Here is a 14,539-nt window from a genome sequence, read left to right on the forward strand (position 1 = left end):
GCCGACGTGGGATCCCAGCCGCCGCTGCGCTCATTCTCAGGACGGAACCAGAAACCCGGGTTTCCTTCCTCAAAGGATTACCAGGACGCAGAATTATTTATGTGCGCGTATATCTATATTTATAGCCGGGGCCAAGTTAAGTCGTCGTCTGCGTCCCTCGCAACGTATACTGTCGTTACCCGCGATAAGCAGCCTATCCTTCCTCCCTTTGTTTAAACGGCTCGTGATTTTTTTTTTTTTTTTAATTTGTAGGAGCGCTGGTTTTGTTTCAGCGTGCGCACGCGAATTTCTCACGCCTTTTCTTTCTGCCCTAAGTACGCGCTCGCCTTCAAACGCACACCGTAATTGCAGCTGACAGCCTAGTGTCTGGGGGTAAAGAAAGCAACGATGCTGCTTGTGCCTTCGCGAAGACCGAACACGCCGAAACGAAATGTAAGAGAAAAGCGCCGAGAACAACCGCTTCTCTAGGAAGAAATCGAGGGACGGTTTCGCTGAGAGGGGGGGAAAAAGGGGGGGGGGGGGGGTGCGTGGTGCTCCGTTTGAAACTTGCAAGCTTCGTCGTCGTCGTCGTTGCCGGTCTGGGCGGCCGGCGAGCTTCGCGCTCGTCTCTAAATATATATTTCGCATTTTCGCGGCGCTGGCCCGTGAACGGGTCCACCTGTGTTTGTGTGTTCGTTGGGTGCGAGAATGGGAGGGTATGTAATCTAGCGTGTTCTTTCGATGCTATCTCTGGAAAGAAGAGAGAGCTTAGCCTGGCGCGGTTCTCGCGTCCTTCGCCCCTGGCCACTTTCGCCGACGTGTTCTTTTTTGGTCGCGCGTGCTTGTTTGTTTGTTGTTGTGGCTGTGCGTCCGTTCATTATGTGACCCGCGTGACCGTCATGTGAGTTTGCAACAACGAACCGTGCAGGGTCGTTTTTGTTGGCCAACGTCCGCGTTCGCCTTTGACTCGAGTTGTCGAGCGGAGGAAACCATCGCCAAGCGCACCGCGAATATAAACGAAAGCGACTTTTTTTATTCCTACTTTAGCGCTATCGCTTTCACAATGGGCGAACGAGCGAATGCTGATCTACCGTTGTATCATTTGCTGATCTTAGTGTTCAGACGTTTGTTCGCTCGCGAACGAGAGCGAACTCAACGTGGCTTGGCTTGGCTGTGTGCCCGAACAACCGGGACTGGATTCGGACAAGGAAAATGTACACGACGCGGAGGTAGCTGGATATGGTTACGTTATAGTCTTCGTGGAGGGTCCACAATAACGGCGGAGGGAAAGATATCCGCCTATTCTATTCGAGCCTGGCTGACGGACGTAGTTACGTGAACTATTTCTGAGAACGAGGGCGCGGCTTGAGCCTTTGCTCTACCTGTCTGGATTGAGTGGCAGGAAGTGAATAGCCGACACAGGCAGAATTTGAATGCTGCACGGTGCGTGAATCCTTCCTGGGGAAGTAGATCTAGCAAAACTTTAGATCAGGAAGTGACGTGCGCTACGAGCAAAGGCCCTTGCTCTTTTAATCGCGCCTCGACTGCGCGAGTACTCGTGGAGCGCGAGCACCAGTCGAGGCTACCCTTTCACGCATATGAAGGCTACATGCGCAACGGCTACAACAGCATCGACAGACGCCGGTTCCTAAAGCTTCGGAAGGTCACTGCACGCCACCTTTTACTCACTCCGTTCGTTCGATACACTTAGATACTTTGCTGCTTGCCTGCTCCTCGCAATTTGGCATTCGCATCTCGTCCTCGGTAGTCTCCGCCTGACCTCCGCAGGTGGCGCTGTGCGCACCTCTCCAGTGCATGCAGCTCTCGGTTGCGCCCCTAACCCGAAGATTGTTCGCACCCTTTGACGGGTTCCCTGACACAAAGATGGCGTCGATCGCTGTTATTCTGCCGAGTGGTCCGCCGAAACGCGTTTTTCGGAACTTCGTTGCCCGCTAGACGTCGCTGACTGACGTGCGTCTTCTTCTGCCGTGATGTGTACGATACACGCGACTCTAGCGCACGTTTCTCTCGGAACGTAAGAAACGATCCGAAAGGGAAGGAAGAAAACCCGTCATTCGAATGAGCAACTCCCCGGGAGAGGCGTCTGCAGGTGCCCGTTTCTCCTTTTCCGGCATCCCTTTCAGAAAGGGATGTTGGGTGGCGACCTCTGTCGAAGGTGACGGGCGGCGTCCGCCATTTGTGCTCGCACTTCGCCGACGTAAATTGTAGAGGAGAATGTACCTGGACTGCCGCCGCTCTTGGCGCTAGGCAGCTGAATTATATTGGGTGCCTCCTGTAGCTAATTCTTCACGCGCTCGGAAGCAGTTTATCACCTTCTGGTGTCTTTTTCTTTTTTTTTTTTTTTTATTTATTTATTTTTTTTTTTTTTTTGGTGGGGGGGGGGGGGGGTGCTTTTATCTGTTGTTTTTTTAGTTGCGACGACGGCTCCGTTGTCGAAGCGACCTTTTTCGAAGCTGCAGACCTTATATATCCTCGAGTTTGTCGTTTTTTGTGTTGTGTTATGTCTGGCAACCTGTCGATCCGGCAGAGTGTCTGATTGACGTTATAGTACGGTATTTTTGCAGACAAGAATTGCTCGATCTTGCTTCTGCCATGGCGGATGGTATAATTTGAGGCAGAAAGCGAGGAAAAAAAGAAGTGAAGGGATAAGTTCGAGAGAGCATCAGTTGATAGTCAGCGCTCGTCCTGTCCTCTTCTCTTCTATCTTCCTGTCGTCTTTGCGCTGTTCAAACACTAAGTATGAACCAACTAGCCCACCGCAGTACCTTGTTGAAGTTCGAGAGTATTGTGGTTGCTAAAAATAAACTATAATACATAAATGCAATGGCGCACTATATCACCGCTGCGATACTTTCTCTCTTCCCAAGTTTCTTCGGCTCGTTGGAATAATTTGTAAACGAAGGTGAATAACACAATGGCGTTATTTGGTCCCATCGTTTGGTTACTCCTGCTCCCTCGGATTCTTCTAGGTTATGGCCATAAAATTGCCTACCGAGGGTATGTCTGTGAAAATAACATTTGGTTTGTCTGCAATACCCAAATACTCTGTTTGATTATCCGTAGTTCGCTTCGTCTCCATGGGCGTGGAAGTACAAATTTCAAGTTTGCCGTTGCCCCTTTTTCTCCGTATCTGTTAGTTTGTAAGCTAGGATCCCATATATCGGGCAATGGAATGTTCTTTTTAGGGGAGTGAAGGAGGCGATAACTCTATCACGTCGATCATACAATGCTCTGTGATAGAAATCATATATAATTAAATATTTTCCACTTCTGGATTTCCATATAGGCTTGTTCAGAGCAGAGTTCTGTGGGATTCTGAATTCAGTCCACACGCCAGCCCGTTTGGATATAGATGAGCATCGTGCCAGCGTGCGGCCGTTTATCACTACAGCACGATGCACTTTAATGTCCCCTCAGTGTAGCAGTAGTACCATAGTGGCTAAATTTCTCATCTACAGCGGAGATTCCAGACGTCCATTGGTGCTGACTAACTTCTCGCTGTCTAAACATAGATACAACACAACTACTACTCTCCGTCATGACATAACGTTTTTTTTTTTTTTGTTTTTTTTTATTATTACAGCTTTTTGCTGTAGCCTCAGTTCACTAAATGTGTGCACTAAGCAAGCCCGATGAAAAAAGTGTGCCTGCTTCTGAGTAGAGTAATAAAAACGAAAGAGTATATAGAGTACACAAGCGGACATATGCGCGCTCTGTGGAAGCAAACACAGCCTCTGCAACTTCCCGTATACGCAGCGGTAGGCACGCGCAGCCCCATGGTAGCCCCGCGTTCCTGTAACCTAAACAATTTGGGGTTTGTTTCCACAAGCCCCACGCGAAAGTGAAGGCATACACGCGGCTGAAATTGGCACTTCCGCCCGGCCCAGCTGTTCATCGCGCGCTTTCCATCATACACTTCTGCCGCGCTGCCTCGTAAGTGGCGTGCTCTTCGCATCTCTACGGTGCACAAATGCCTGTTCCGTTATTGACTTCTGTTTCATATCTCTTTCGCGTTTGAATAGAAGTGCCGCGTGCATCATCAAATCATCGAGATAATAATCCGTTAAATTCGAAACAAGTATGACTTTGTGTTGGTGCATCCAGCCGTGGCCATCGAATTTGTCTCTTTCTGATATTTTATTGGAACGGAACTCGGACGAATCGACACACTTCGGGATATTGGGGCATACAAAGAACTGCGCGCACACAAGGCATTACATGTAATCGATAAAGATTCGCGAAGGATCAACAGAGCTGATCCTTGCGAAGCGTCATGCACCGTCCACAAGTAAACAAGCAGGAAAGAAAACGGTTGAAATGTGCACGGACGCCTCCTCTGTGTACACTTCCCCCAAGTGCTCTAAATAAATTGGCCTCCACTCCCACTTCAATCATCGCCGGAGCTGAAACTCGTCATCAAAATACGCGCACAATGGAAGCAAGAGCGAGAGCGTGAGTGGTCGGAACATGGCGCCGTTCGCGCCTCGCCTCCGCTGCGTGGCGCTTCGGTCCACGAATTCGACCAATCATCGGGCGCCGCCGGAGCCGCCATAAAGGGAGGGAGAGGGCGACTCCTTGGCGCCATCGTGCCCCGCGATACTCCCCCCGCCTGGAGCTAGTTTTCGAACGACCTTGCCAAGGCCGCGAAGAAACGCATCGCCTCCGCGATTTTAAGAGACGCCCAAAGTAGTGTTTTGGCCGTCGCTTTCTTGTATCTCTTTTCTTTTTCTCTCCCTGTCGTCTGTTTATGTTGCCACGTTCATGCTTTGCTCTCGTTATTTGTTTTTTCTTTTGCATCGGGATTTTGGGTTTCCTGTTTCTCTTCTTACTTATGCGCTCCTTCCGTACCGGTTCACTGCCTACTCGACCGATACGAGCAAGAAAATTCGCCACTTATTTTGGAGTTCGGCTAGCCGTGGCGCTTCGCTCGGCCGGTTCCTTACTTTCCGGGCCCGGAATGGAGGAAAGCTTCCCGCGTTCCACTCCTCTTATAAAAGGAAAAAAAAAAAAAAAAAATCGTCGCCATCGTTATTGGCAATTGTCTTGATGAATTAAAAGGAAGCAACAAGTCCGATGGTTCGGTGTACCCGCGTCCTCTTTCACTGTCTTTCGGTTTCCACTCATTGCACGATTAACTATTTAAGATACCGTGAGACCTCCTGTCGAGCGCGTGAAATGATAAAAATAGTCGAGCGAATAAAGTTGCCGCTTGATTGTTGAATAAGACAAGACTATGCTTATAAGTTGCTTATTAACTCTCGGCACGACATCCTGTTCTCGTTTTTTTTTTTTTTCTTTTTTTTTTTCTAGATATGTACTGCGTAGCTTCAACACCAGTACTCGTACAGTGCTAATTTTAAAGTTTCTTAGATATTAGGACTGAGCGTTCACTGGCTGGTCCGCGTTTTCCCAGGCCCGCTGTGGGTAAACGCGGTACTGTTTGTACACAGCACTTTGGCGTGCGATCTGCCGCAACATTGCACACCTCTTCACACGGGAGGCTGTGCCAGTAGCCCGCGTCTGGAACAGGGCCGAACTGTATGCGGAGCGCAAGTTCGTCTGCTTCTTGCACAGCGGTTGGGATGATGTAAGAACGCCCAGCTCTGATTGGCTGATCGAACAAAATAGTGGGTAGACCTCGAGGCATCTATATTGAGGTCTATCCACTATCCTCTCAATCAAAGCCAATCAGAGCTCGTCGTCTGCCTCTGAGTCGACACTTCCATAGATTACATAGCGTTAGTTTCTAAGCAACTCCGTGGGGCTGTACGAGCGCACGCTTCGCACTGTCCTGTATTCTCCAACGCCAGAAAGATCGTGCTTTTTTTTTTTTTGTTATCGAGTATCGTGGTGATACTACCGTTCTTCTCCTAGAATGTTTGGGGCGGCGCTTGTCCTCCACATCTTACACAGTCCAACAGACTATATTAACGCCGAGATGTTTCGGTGGCGCCCTCTTATGGTTTCCCTCCGTGACGTCACGACTGGGATTTGCCTCGCCGTGACGTCACCAGTTGTTATTCTGGCTACTTACCATCGGGTGCGACGACGAGTTCGATGGTGTGTTTAAAAAGCACAGTGGAAGCTAGGAACCATCGCAATCCGAAACTAACACCGTCAAAGTTGACAATCTGACGGTGCTCATAGGCCGAGGGTTTGGCCAATGGTGGAACGCTGACCACAGCGACGCTTTTGGTCGAGCATGCGCTAATATAGAATGTAGCCGAATTAAAATACGCGCTCTTCTATATTCACGGGTACTTGAGCGGGCGTTGCTCGCGATTTGATTCCTCCCGAGAACATGTAAAGAGCACCGGTTCGACTCCACGCGCATCCAGTCGCTCTATGTATTGGTAGATATTTACTCGATGTGAAGGTCCTATATACTTCAGAGCCGTCTTTTTGTGCAGTTTTTAACGTACACTCGGTATGAAACATCAATCAATCAATCAATCAGTTTATTAAGTCACAAACAATTACATTTGGGACTAGGGGGCTGGAAAAAAGCTGCGTACTCGCAGCTTGACAAAGTCCAGCGCCCCCCAAAACCAAGCAGCAGTGATGGGGGCACAGCTAGGTTACAGAAATTCTAAATATACAACTCTTATACAATAACCACAGAAGAAGAAACACAAGAAAATCAGTTCGATATTATAATATTCTTTGAATTGTCTGATAGTTTATGGAGCGTATGTCAATATCTCGGGATGCCAGCTTATTTAACATGACCGCCAATCTGTAGTTAAATCTCTGCAATCCAAAATTGGTCCTGGAAGGGGGAACACGCCAATGAGGAGGGTCACGTAATGAATATGTTACTTCGTTTCTCACCAGGTTTCCAAGATTTAAAATAACTTTGATGTTTTGTTTTACTGATCGTTGATACATGTAAATTAGTCTCCAGGGATACAAGTAGGAAATACAAGTAGGGATAAAACAAATAGGGATACAAGTAGGACATGACAACATGACGCGGTGTTCTCTGCGGACAAGCTTAAATCATGTTCGGAGCATGTTCGCTTCGTACATGATTACCATGCAGTGTGACCGAGGCCCAACGCTTCTGTTGATAGCAAAAGAGGCGCCGACGTGAGAACCTTTTCTGGAACGCACACGAGCGCGTGTTTCTTCGACGAGGGGACGGGCGTGGAGAATAATGCAGATATGCAGCGGCGGTGACGACGATCGTCGACTCAACTCGACGACTGCGTCTTTCTCTCTGCCATCTCCTCGGGTGCTGTTCTTGATCACCGCGCGAGTTGCTGCAGGCTTCGGAATCTCGCGAAATGCCCGTCACGTAACCTGCCGCCGCCGCTGTCGCACTTGTTGCTGGTGTGGCGACTTGGCGACGCGGAACGCGCGGGCCACTCTAATACTCACACGGCCGATGAAGGGGCGGTGGGGGGTTCACTGCACCCCGTAGAGGCATTCGCACGACCCGTGTCCGTAAACACGGAGGAGAGAAACGCTCTCGCTTTCTCGCTTTCGTTCTTTTTGTGCGTGTGTGTGTAAAACAGTCTTTTTTTTTGGGGCGATAAAAGAGGATGATAAAAGGGGAATCCGAAGCCGGTCGAGGGGGAAAGTGTTTATACGCAACAAGGACCGCGCGCGGACACAGCTGCTGTATGCTCCGTTTCGTATAGGCGATGGACCGCAGCGGAAGGTACGAGCCATCCCAGGCGAATCCAGCGTTGCCTGTATGCCTATTGACGTGACTACCGTATCTTCCGGACCCGTGGCCTACCCACGTTTAGAAGTTGGAGATTTTACGCGGAGCGCGTTATATGCGACGATTTGTTTTTCTTAGATCGTTTCGGTTACGACGAGATGTGACGTATTTCGTGAACTACGGAGTACGTGAACGAAGATTTGTGTACGATACAAGCTTCTTTGTGAGCTAATAAAGCAGGCTGTCAAAATGTGCTTAGTATGAGGACTATTCCGTGTGCATTATAGCTTCGAACACAAATTATCGAAATACTTTTTTTTCTTCAGCCAGAATACGGTGCGTGTTTCGCGTGTATCTGTTGCCCCTCTCGAAGGTCACGTGATACCCACACGGCTTGTGATTGTTTCCGACGGCTCGCAGTGTCCACTGCGGTTCGCCGTAAGGCGGTGTACGAAGCCTGGTCGCGTTTGGGAGGGCTCTGTTTTCGAGCGATCGGGAGGCATTGTACCGCCGTAAAGAGGGCAGCTACCCTCGTCCGGGTTGTGTCGCGGTGAACTTGGCGAGCGGTTAAAGAACCCCGCGGCTTAGCATAACGATTGCGGCCGGAGCGAAGTAGTTGCGGGAAAAAAAATATGTGCGCGAAGCGAGTGAAAGGTTGCGTGAGTTTGGCTCTTGCTTGCGTCCTGACGCGGTAATGTTTTATGCAAATTGGCGGGGTGACTGCTTTCGTCTGTCAACACGGGATTCTTCTTGGAAGCCTGACAGACGTACGCCGTAAATGCTGACGTCATTTTTTTTTCTCTTTATATTCCTTTTTTCCTAAAAAAAAAAAAAAAAAAAAAAAGCACAAGCGTGTAAATTGTGATGGCCTCAGTTGAACCTGTGGCGAGACGGACATACGCCCGAACCGTAAAGTCGCCCGAACGGCAAGCATAACCTTCTCGCTTACATCTGACGCCCGTGCCCAGTAATTACAGTAAAACGCGAACTTCAGCTTGCATTTTGTATCGAATTATAAATGGAAATTAGCTGATTTTATAATTGTTTTGTACACACAGTATTATCCATAGGCGCAAGTATAAGGACAGTATATGTAACACTAGTTGCCGAATCTGGTTATCACCAGTTGACGATATGAGTGGCACGTGATTAGATCATGTGCTAACGCATATTCTCCTTGTGGGCGACTACCGGGGGATGCATTCTGTTTAAAGTCTGTCTGCATCTATGGAAGATATTCACAGCTTCAATGGAGGCGGCGCCACCCAGCGGCAAAGGCGTGAACGAGAGAACCGGGGAGCTATAGCCACCTCTCCGAGTTTGCAGCGAAAACTGGCGCGCCCCGGCTGCCGAAATGTGCAGCGGAGCAAAAGGGGTTAAACTCAATGCACGAGGTTGGAGCTGCGAATACCCAGATAACAAATACGGGTTGTGTATCAGGAAAATATCGCTCACCACTGACAGCTGGTCAGGGCGAACATTGAACGCCACGAACGTTCGTTCTCCGACTGTTTTGGCTATCTCTTTGATATCTCTGGTCTGTAAGCACAGCCATTCGGAACGCTGTGTTGTGCATGCAGAGGGAACGGGACACGATTTGCCAAGACGTGCACTCTAGGTCTAGACAAAACGATGCGGGGTGTTATTTTTTTTTTTTTCGGTCACTGTTATGACGAAGATAGTTCTTTGAAGAATTGGATGATGAAAATGCAGGTTAGCAGACTCTTCTTCCGCGCTTAAAACCTGCACCGGAAAGTCCAGGAGGACACATCTTTCAACTCGGTCTTGAGTGGCATGCTCTTCCGCATGTCTCGTCCACTTACGACGTGGCGGCCTGAGCGGACGTGTCGCGCCGACTTGGCCACTCTTTCTGAATTCTTCGTCTGGCCGATTTGGATGGCCACCGTTTCCTGCTGTCCGTTCGCGGCCCCCGCGAGCTTCCGATGTCCGCCCACGTGCGTCAATTCAGAGCCATATCCGAATCGGCTGCTTGGTTTGACTCTCGATCACTTTGCGCGTCCTCGAGGAGAACCATCTGCTTTCCAAATCGCCCGACAACGATGACGTTTTTTTCTCGTTTCTCCTCGTACTATAACCCGCAACGTAATGCATTTCCGTGTTATCAGACTGCGCGCGGTCCGTCAGTCTATGGCAAGGACGAGATTCACGAGGAGATGTACGAGATCCAGCTAGCGACTGACCAGTTATCAATGCATCGTTTCATCAAATGCGTAAGGCCGAGCGCTGTCCAAGGCTTAAACACGTATGAATTCAGAGCGCTTGATTGGTTTAGACGATAAAAGAACACGCACAGAAATATGACGGCGCTATATGACGAGCAGCTTTCTGGCGCTGTTTGATTTGCCTCATCTCCTAGCGCCGGCCGCGCTTTGATTTTTAATCAAAGTATATAGTGTATATAGCTTCGCCTTTCTACTTTCTTGTCGATCTCGTTTCGCACGGACCGTTATATAACCGTCGATTTTTTAAAATATCTCTTTACAGCAGAGCTGTTAAGGGCTAGTTTTCCCAGTATCGTGTCCGCCAGCAAACAAATGTTGACACAACACTCTCGACAGCTACCACCATCTATGAGTGACAGCGGCAACCAGACAACCAATCGGGGTGCCCGTTGTCTGGTTGCCGCCGTTGCTCATAGATGGCGGCAACCTTTCCTGCCTTTTCACTCTGACCGGCCGACTTGCGGCCGGCCATTACTTCACTCCCACCACAGCTTCGCTGGTTTTCCTTCTTCACCGGAGCTCCGAAAAGGCTTAAAGTTTTTGGTACGCCCTACAAAATTCTGAGTGTCTTCGTCATCGGTTCGCAGTGAAAGGCGTCCGAATTATTTAATACGAATCTCTATTTATTAAGCCCTGGGGACACTATTTCTGCCTAGGAGACACTTCTTTGCCGCGATAATAACTCGGTACATTCGGGGGCCGTGTTACGATTACAAGATAGAAAATAATAGGCGTGACCGAGGAGGCGATAGCGAAAGCGGGAACGTTCACCTGCTTTTCCGAAGTGTGAAACGTTTTGGCGCCCGGTTTTACCTTGAGCGGCGATTTGTCGCTCTCCACACGCCTGCCCCTTAGCTGACAGTGCGGCGGTTGCTACCTACTAGTCGGACAAGTCATACCCTTTCGTCACGTGGTCACGCTCCTGCCCCTTACTCACGCGCAGAGAGTTGGTTCGGGTCAGATAGAGAAGCAGTTATTTATTTATTTGTTATTCATTTATTATTACTGCCGGCCTTCTCTCTCGAGGGTTGTTGCGAGAGAGGTTGAAAGGTATTTATACAGTTGCACCAAACTTTCAACGAACAATGCTTTCCAGAATATTACACAAAATAAAACACTCGTAAAAAAAAAAAAAAAAAAAAAAAAAAAACGTATTTAGGAAAAGGAACTTATAATACAATTTTAGCTCAGACCTACACACATAAGATCCTAATTTACGTGAACATTTTCGCACATACACTCAAACCTTATTTACAAGCATGAGGACGCAAAATGACGCGCGTTTGGGGAGTTTACAACGCATTCTAGAAGCGTATTCCACTCTTCAGTCGCTTTTACAGAAAATGAATGTTTGAACTTATCTATTATACTGTTGTATGGTCAGATAATTTTGTCGTGATTTTGTCTGATCGCTTATACACACTTCCTTGCTTGGTCCGGCGACTGTGTATAGCTTTCACTGCACTGTCGGCTTCTTAGGTGTGAACCAAGTGCAGCCCGCGGGGTCGACAGCAGTGGTCGTGCCGTCAAACTCCCTGCGGCCTTCTCTTTTTATTGACCTGGGTCGACAAGGCTCGAAGCGGCTATCGGTGCAATGGTCGCGACACCGCGTGGCCTGTTAACAGCGACGCCCCGCCAAGGAATGCGCGTCGCCGCGGCGTTTTGGAATTTCCGACGCTCTGTCGCGCTGGATGCCCGTCGTCGCGTGCTTTCCGGTGTACGGGCGGCTGAGGTAGTGGCCTCCGGCGGCGAGCGCGTGTGTGTCTCTGTTGGGCAAGGCTATCTGGGAAGGTTGTGTATGGCCGGTCGACGTCGGAACAAAGGGGGTTTGTGGCGGCTGGGAATGTGGCGAACGTTTCTTTTTTTCTTTTTTTTTTTGTCGAACCTTGACGTTCGACTGGATCGGCGAACCTTTCGAACTTTTTTAGCAAGGTTCGACAAAGTTCGACTTGTGGACGGTGTTGCCCGACTTCTTACACAAACCATTTCGGATTTTGGTAAGCGAATAACTTATAAAGTGGTTTGTCTTAATTAAAACTTTATAAATTGATTTGCCCGACATCTACACGAATATTTCGCATTTTGGGAAGCAAATAATACATAGTTTATTTGATATTTTAGAAAAAATTGATTACCGATGTTTGCACAATATAAACACAAAAATACGTGCGAACGAGAAGAAACATTGTTTATCTTTTGCTGTCGACTAGGGAGCCTACCTTTGCCGAATATTAAGTTTTATTGTGAGGATCAAGGAAGCAAATTTGAAAAGAAAAACAACAAAGGAGTGCTCTATACCCCGTTCACCCTTAAGCTGACACTAGAAGCTCCGCCTTGAGCACGAGCTTGCTGGCTTTCGCAGTGCGTGCGGTCGTGTATCACTAGTGCGTGGTGCACGTTAAAGACCCCAGGTTAACCGTTGTACCGCGCTGGCTAAATTGCTCATCTACAGCTGAGACACCAGACGCCCCCTGAGGCAGACTAACTTCCGGCTGTATAGACATACACACAACAATTTGCTTTTGCTTTGCTTTGCTGTGTGGCGCCGCGCAAGCGTTTGCGTACGAGTGAACCGAAGGAAAGCGAACTGTTTTCTCACATTGCCATGTCCAGTGTGTTTCTCTCGTTTCTTTCTGTGTCTCCTACTTGTTCCCGCGCTCATTTCTGCGTTGTTTTATTTATCCGGTGTCTTTTCCTTTCTTCTCCTCAGGGGCAAGTTCGCGACTGTGAGGCGCTGTGTGCACCGCGAGTCCGGCCGGGACTACGCGGCCAAGTACATCCGGAAGCGGCGGCGCGCCTCGGACGTTCGCCACGAGATCCTGCACGAGGCCCTGCTCCTGAAGCTGGCCCAGCCGTGCCCGCGCGTCGTCGACGTCCGGGAGGTCTTCGAGACGGCCTCGGAGGTCATCCTCATCCTCGAGATGTGAGTCGCCGGCATGCGGGCACTACGGGCACCTGCCCCCTGGCGGCGTTACCCTCTAAAGCCGGGGGGGTTACACTGCTCGCACGTCATAGAAACGACAGTTTGCAAACGAGAATCACCGCACTATCCACGGTTCGAATGCCGCGTGCCCTCGTTGCCACGCGGCATTCGAAGCACGGATCTCGGGGTGGATCGCGTTCGAATCTGTGCGCAGACTGTCTTTTGTACCATGTATATATGAACACTGTAACCCTGGCTTAAAGCCGGAGCCCTACCGAGCTGAGGCGCTGATTCTAGCAAGCCGGCCCAGGTTTCTTAGAATGAACCGACTTCAGAGTTAACAAAATGTTCAGTTGGGCTAGTAGGTGCATGATTAGATAGAAGCGCCGAAGGGCAGGGACGAAGTGAAGGAGGTATAACGAAAACTCGGAGCGGACTCGTAACTGAAAGTTTATTAGAAGCACACAGTATTCGAGTCAGTGTGTTTCTAATAAACGTTGAGTTGCGAGTGCGCTCCGTGTTGTCATTGCCTCCTTCACTTTGTCCCTATCCTTCGGCGCTTCTATCCAGTTAGAGGGTGTGACTGTGTCGTACGTCACAACTTTTCTTCTCTCAGATTTTCAGGAGTAATTCTTGTTTTGGTAGTTTCCGCCTTTTTTTACACGGTGTAAGGAAAAGAGCGTACGAAAATTGCGAGGGAAAATGGCGCAGCTATATTGAGAAGGTGGATCACATTGCTTTATTTGTATTTATTTTTTAATTAAAGGAGTGATGAAATGATTTTTCTATTTTCGCTAAGTACTACTCAGAATCACTCCCCCACGTTAGCAACTGAATAAACTTGCCTTCAGATGTTGTTTTTTCCCTTAAACAATCGCAGTTTCAAAAAAAAAAAAAAATCGAGAAATAAGAGCTTCGTTCATCCCCTCAACTCGGAGCCAGAGCAAGCGGCCACGTGTCCTGGTGCCTCTCCTATGCCGCCAAAGTTAATCATAGCCACGCGCTGGGGTTGGCAAAGTAGAAAACGCTGCTTAGCTTCAGGCAATGTTAGAGTTCGGGTATTCTCATCACCGCAGTGATTGGACACGCGCCACTACCGGAGTGTCCGCCGAGGCATTGATTCTTACGAGCCGAAGTCGAGTGCTCACGCAGTTCTCGTGTCCAATTCATGAGCCGCGCTGTGCGATGGCAAGACTGAAAGAAATAGTCCCCTTTTACCCTCGCAATTTCACCACGACAAAGAAGCTTCTGAATCAGTGGCGGTCTGTGCGAGCATACACTTGGACCAGACTAGGACCAGTACGCCTCTACGATGTCAGGAACGTTCCAACCCGATATCGTTTAAATAACGCGTATATGTAATTTTTTTTTCTTTTTTTTTTAGGCAGAGGAGAGTTGCGAGTGACATGTGTCCTCACATGAGACGCCAGCCTAACTCGTATATATTCGAACGGATGGGTCAACGGGAAAACTCGAAAACACGGCTCTTGCACGTTTTTCCTTGTACAGGAGGAAAGTCTCTCCGTGTGTACAGAAAGCGGTGGTATACTTTCCGGCAACTTTGACATGGGCCGAGTCTGACTCTGATATCCCACACGATCAGATCTGCTCGCGCCGGTGTGCTCTTTATTCCGCCCGTTAGTCCTTGTTGAGATAAGGTCCTTCGTAAAGTCTGTTCCTTGTTCTACATACGCGAGAGTGATT

The 14,539-nt window shown here is 48.9% G+C and overlaps 1 protein-coding gene across 2 annotated transcripts in view; it reads left to right on the forward strand.

Moving 5' to 3' along the window:
* LOC120838293 (serine/threonine-protein kinase 17A) overlaps positions 1–14,539 on the forward strand; it is a 276,042-nt gene that overhangs the window by 233,461 nt on the left and 28,042 nt on the right. For both annotated transcript variants that reach the window (XM_042294051.1, XM_042294052.1), the window contains exon 3: positions 12,623–12,835. In XM_042294051.1, the coding sequence (XP_042149985.1) occupies positions 12,623–12,835 (213 nt within the window). The remainder of the gene's footprint in view (positions 1–12,622; positions 12,836–14,539) is intronic.

Source organism: Ixodes scapularis, unplaced genomic scaffold (assembly GCF_016920785.2).
Source record: "Ixodes scapularis isolate PalLabHiFi unplaced genomic scaffold, ASM1692078v2 PGA_scaffold5__190_contigs__length_132052651, whole genome shotgun sequence".
In the NCBI taxonomy this organism is placed as follows: domain Eukaryota; kingdom Metazoa; phylum Arthropoda; class Arachnida; order Ixodida; family Ixodidae; genus Ixodes; species Ixodes scapularis.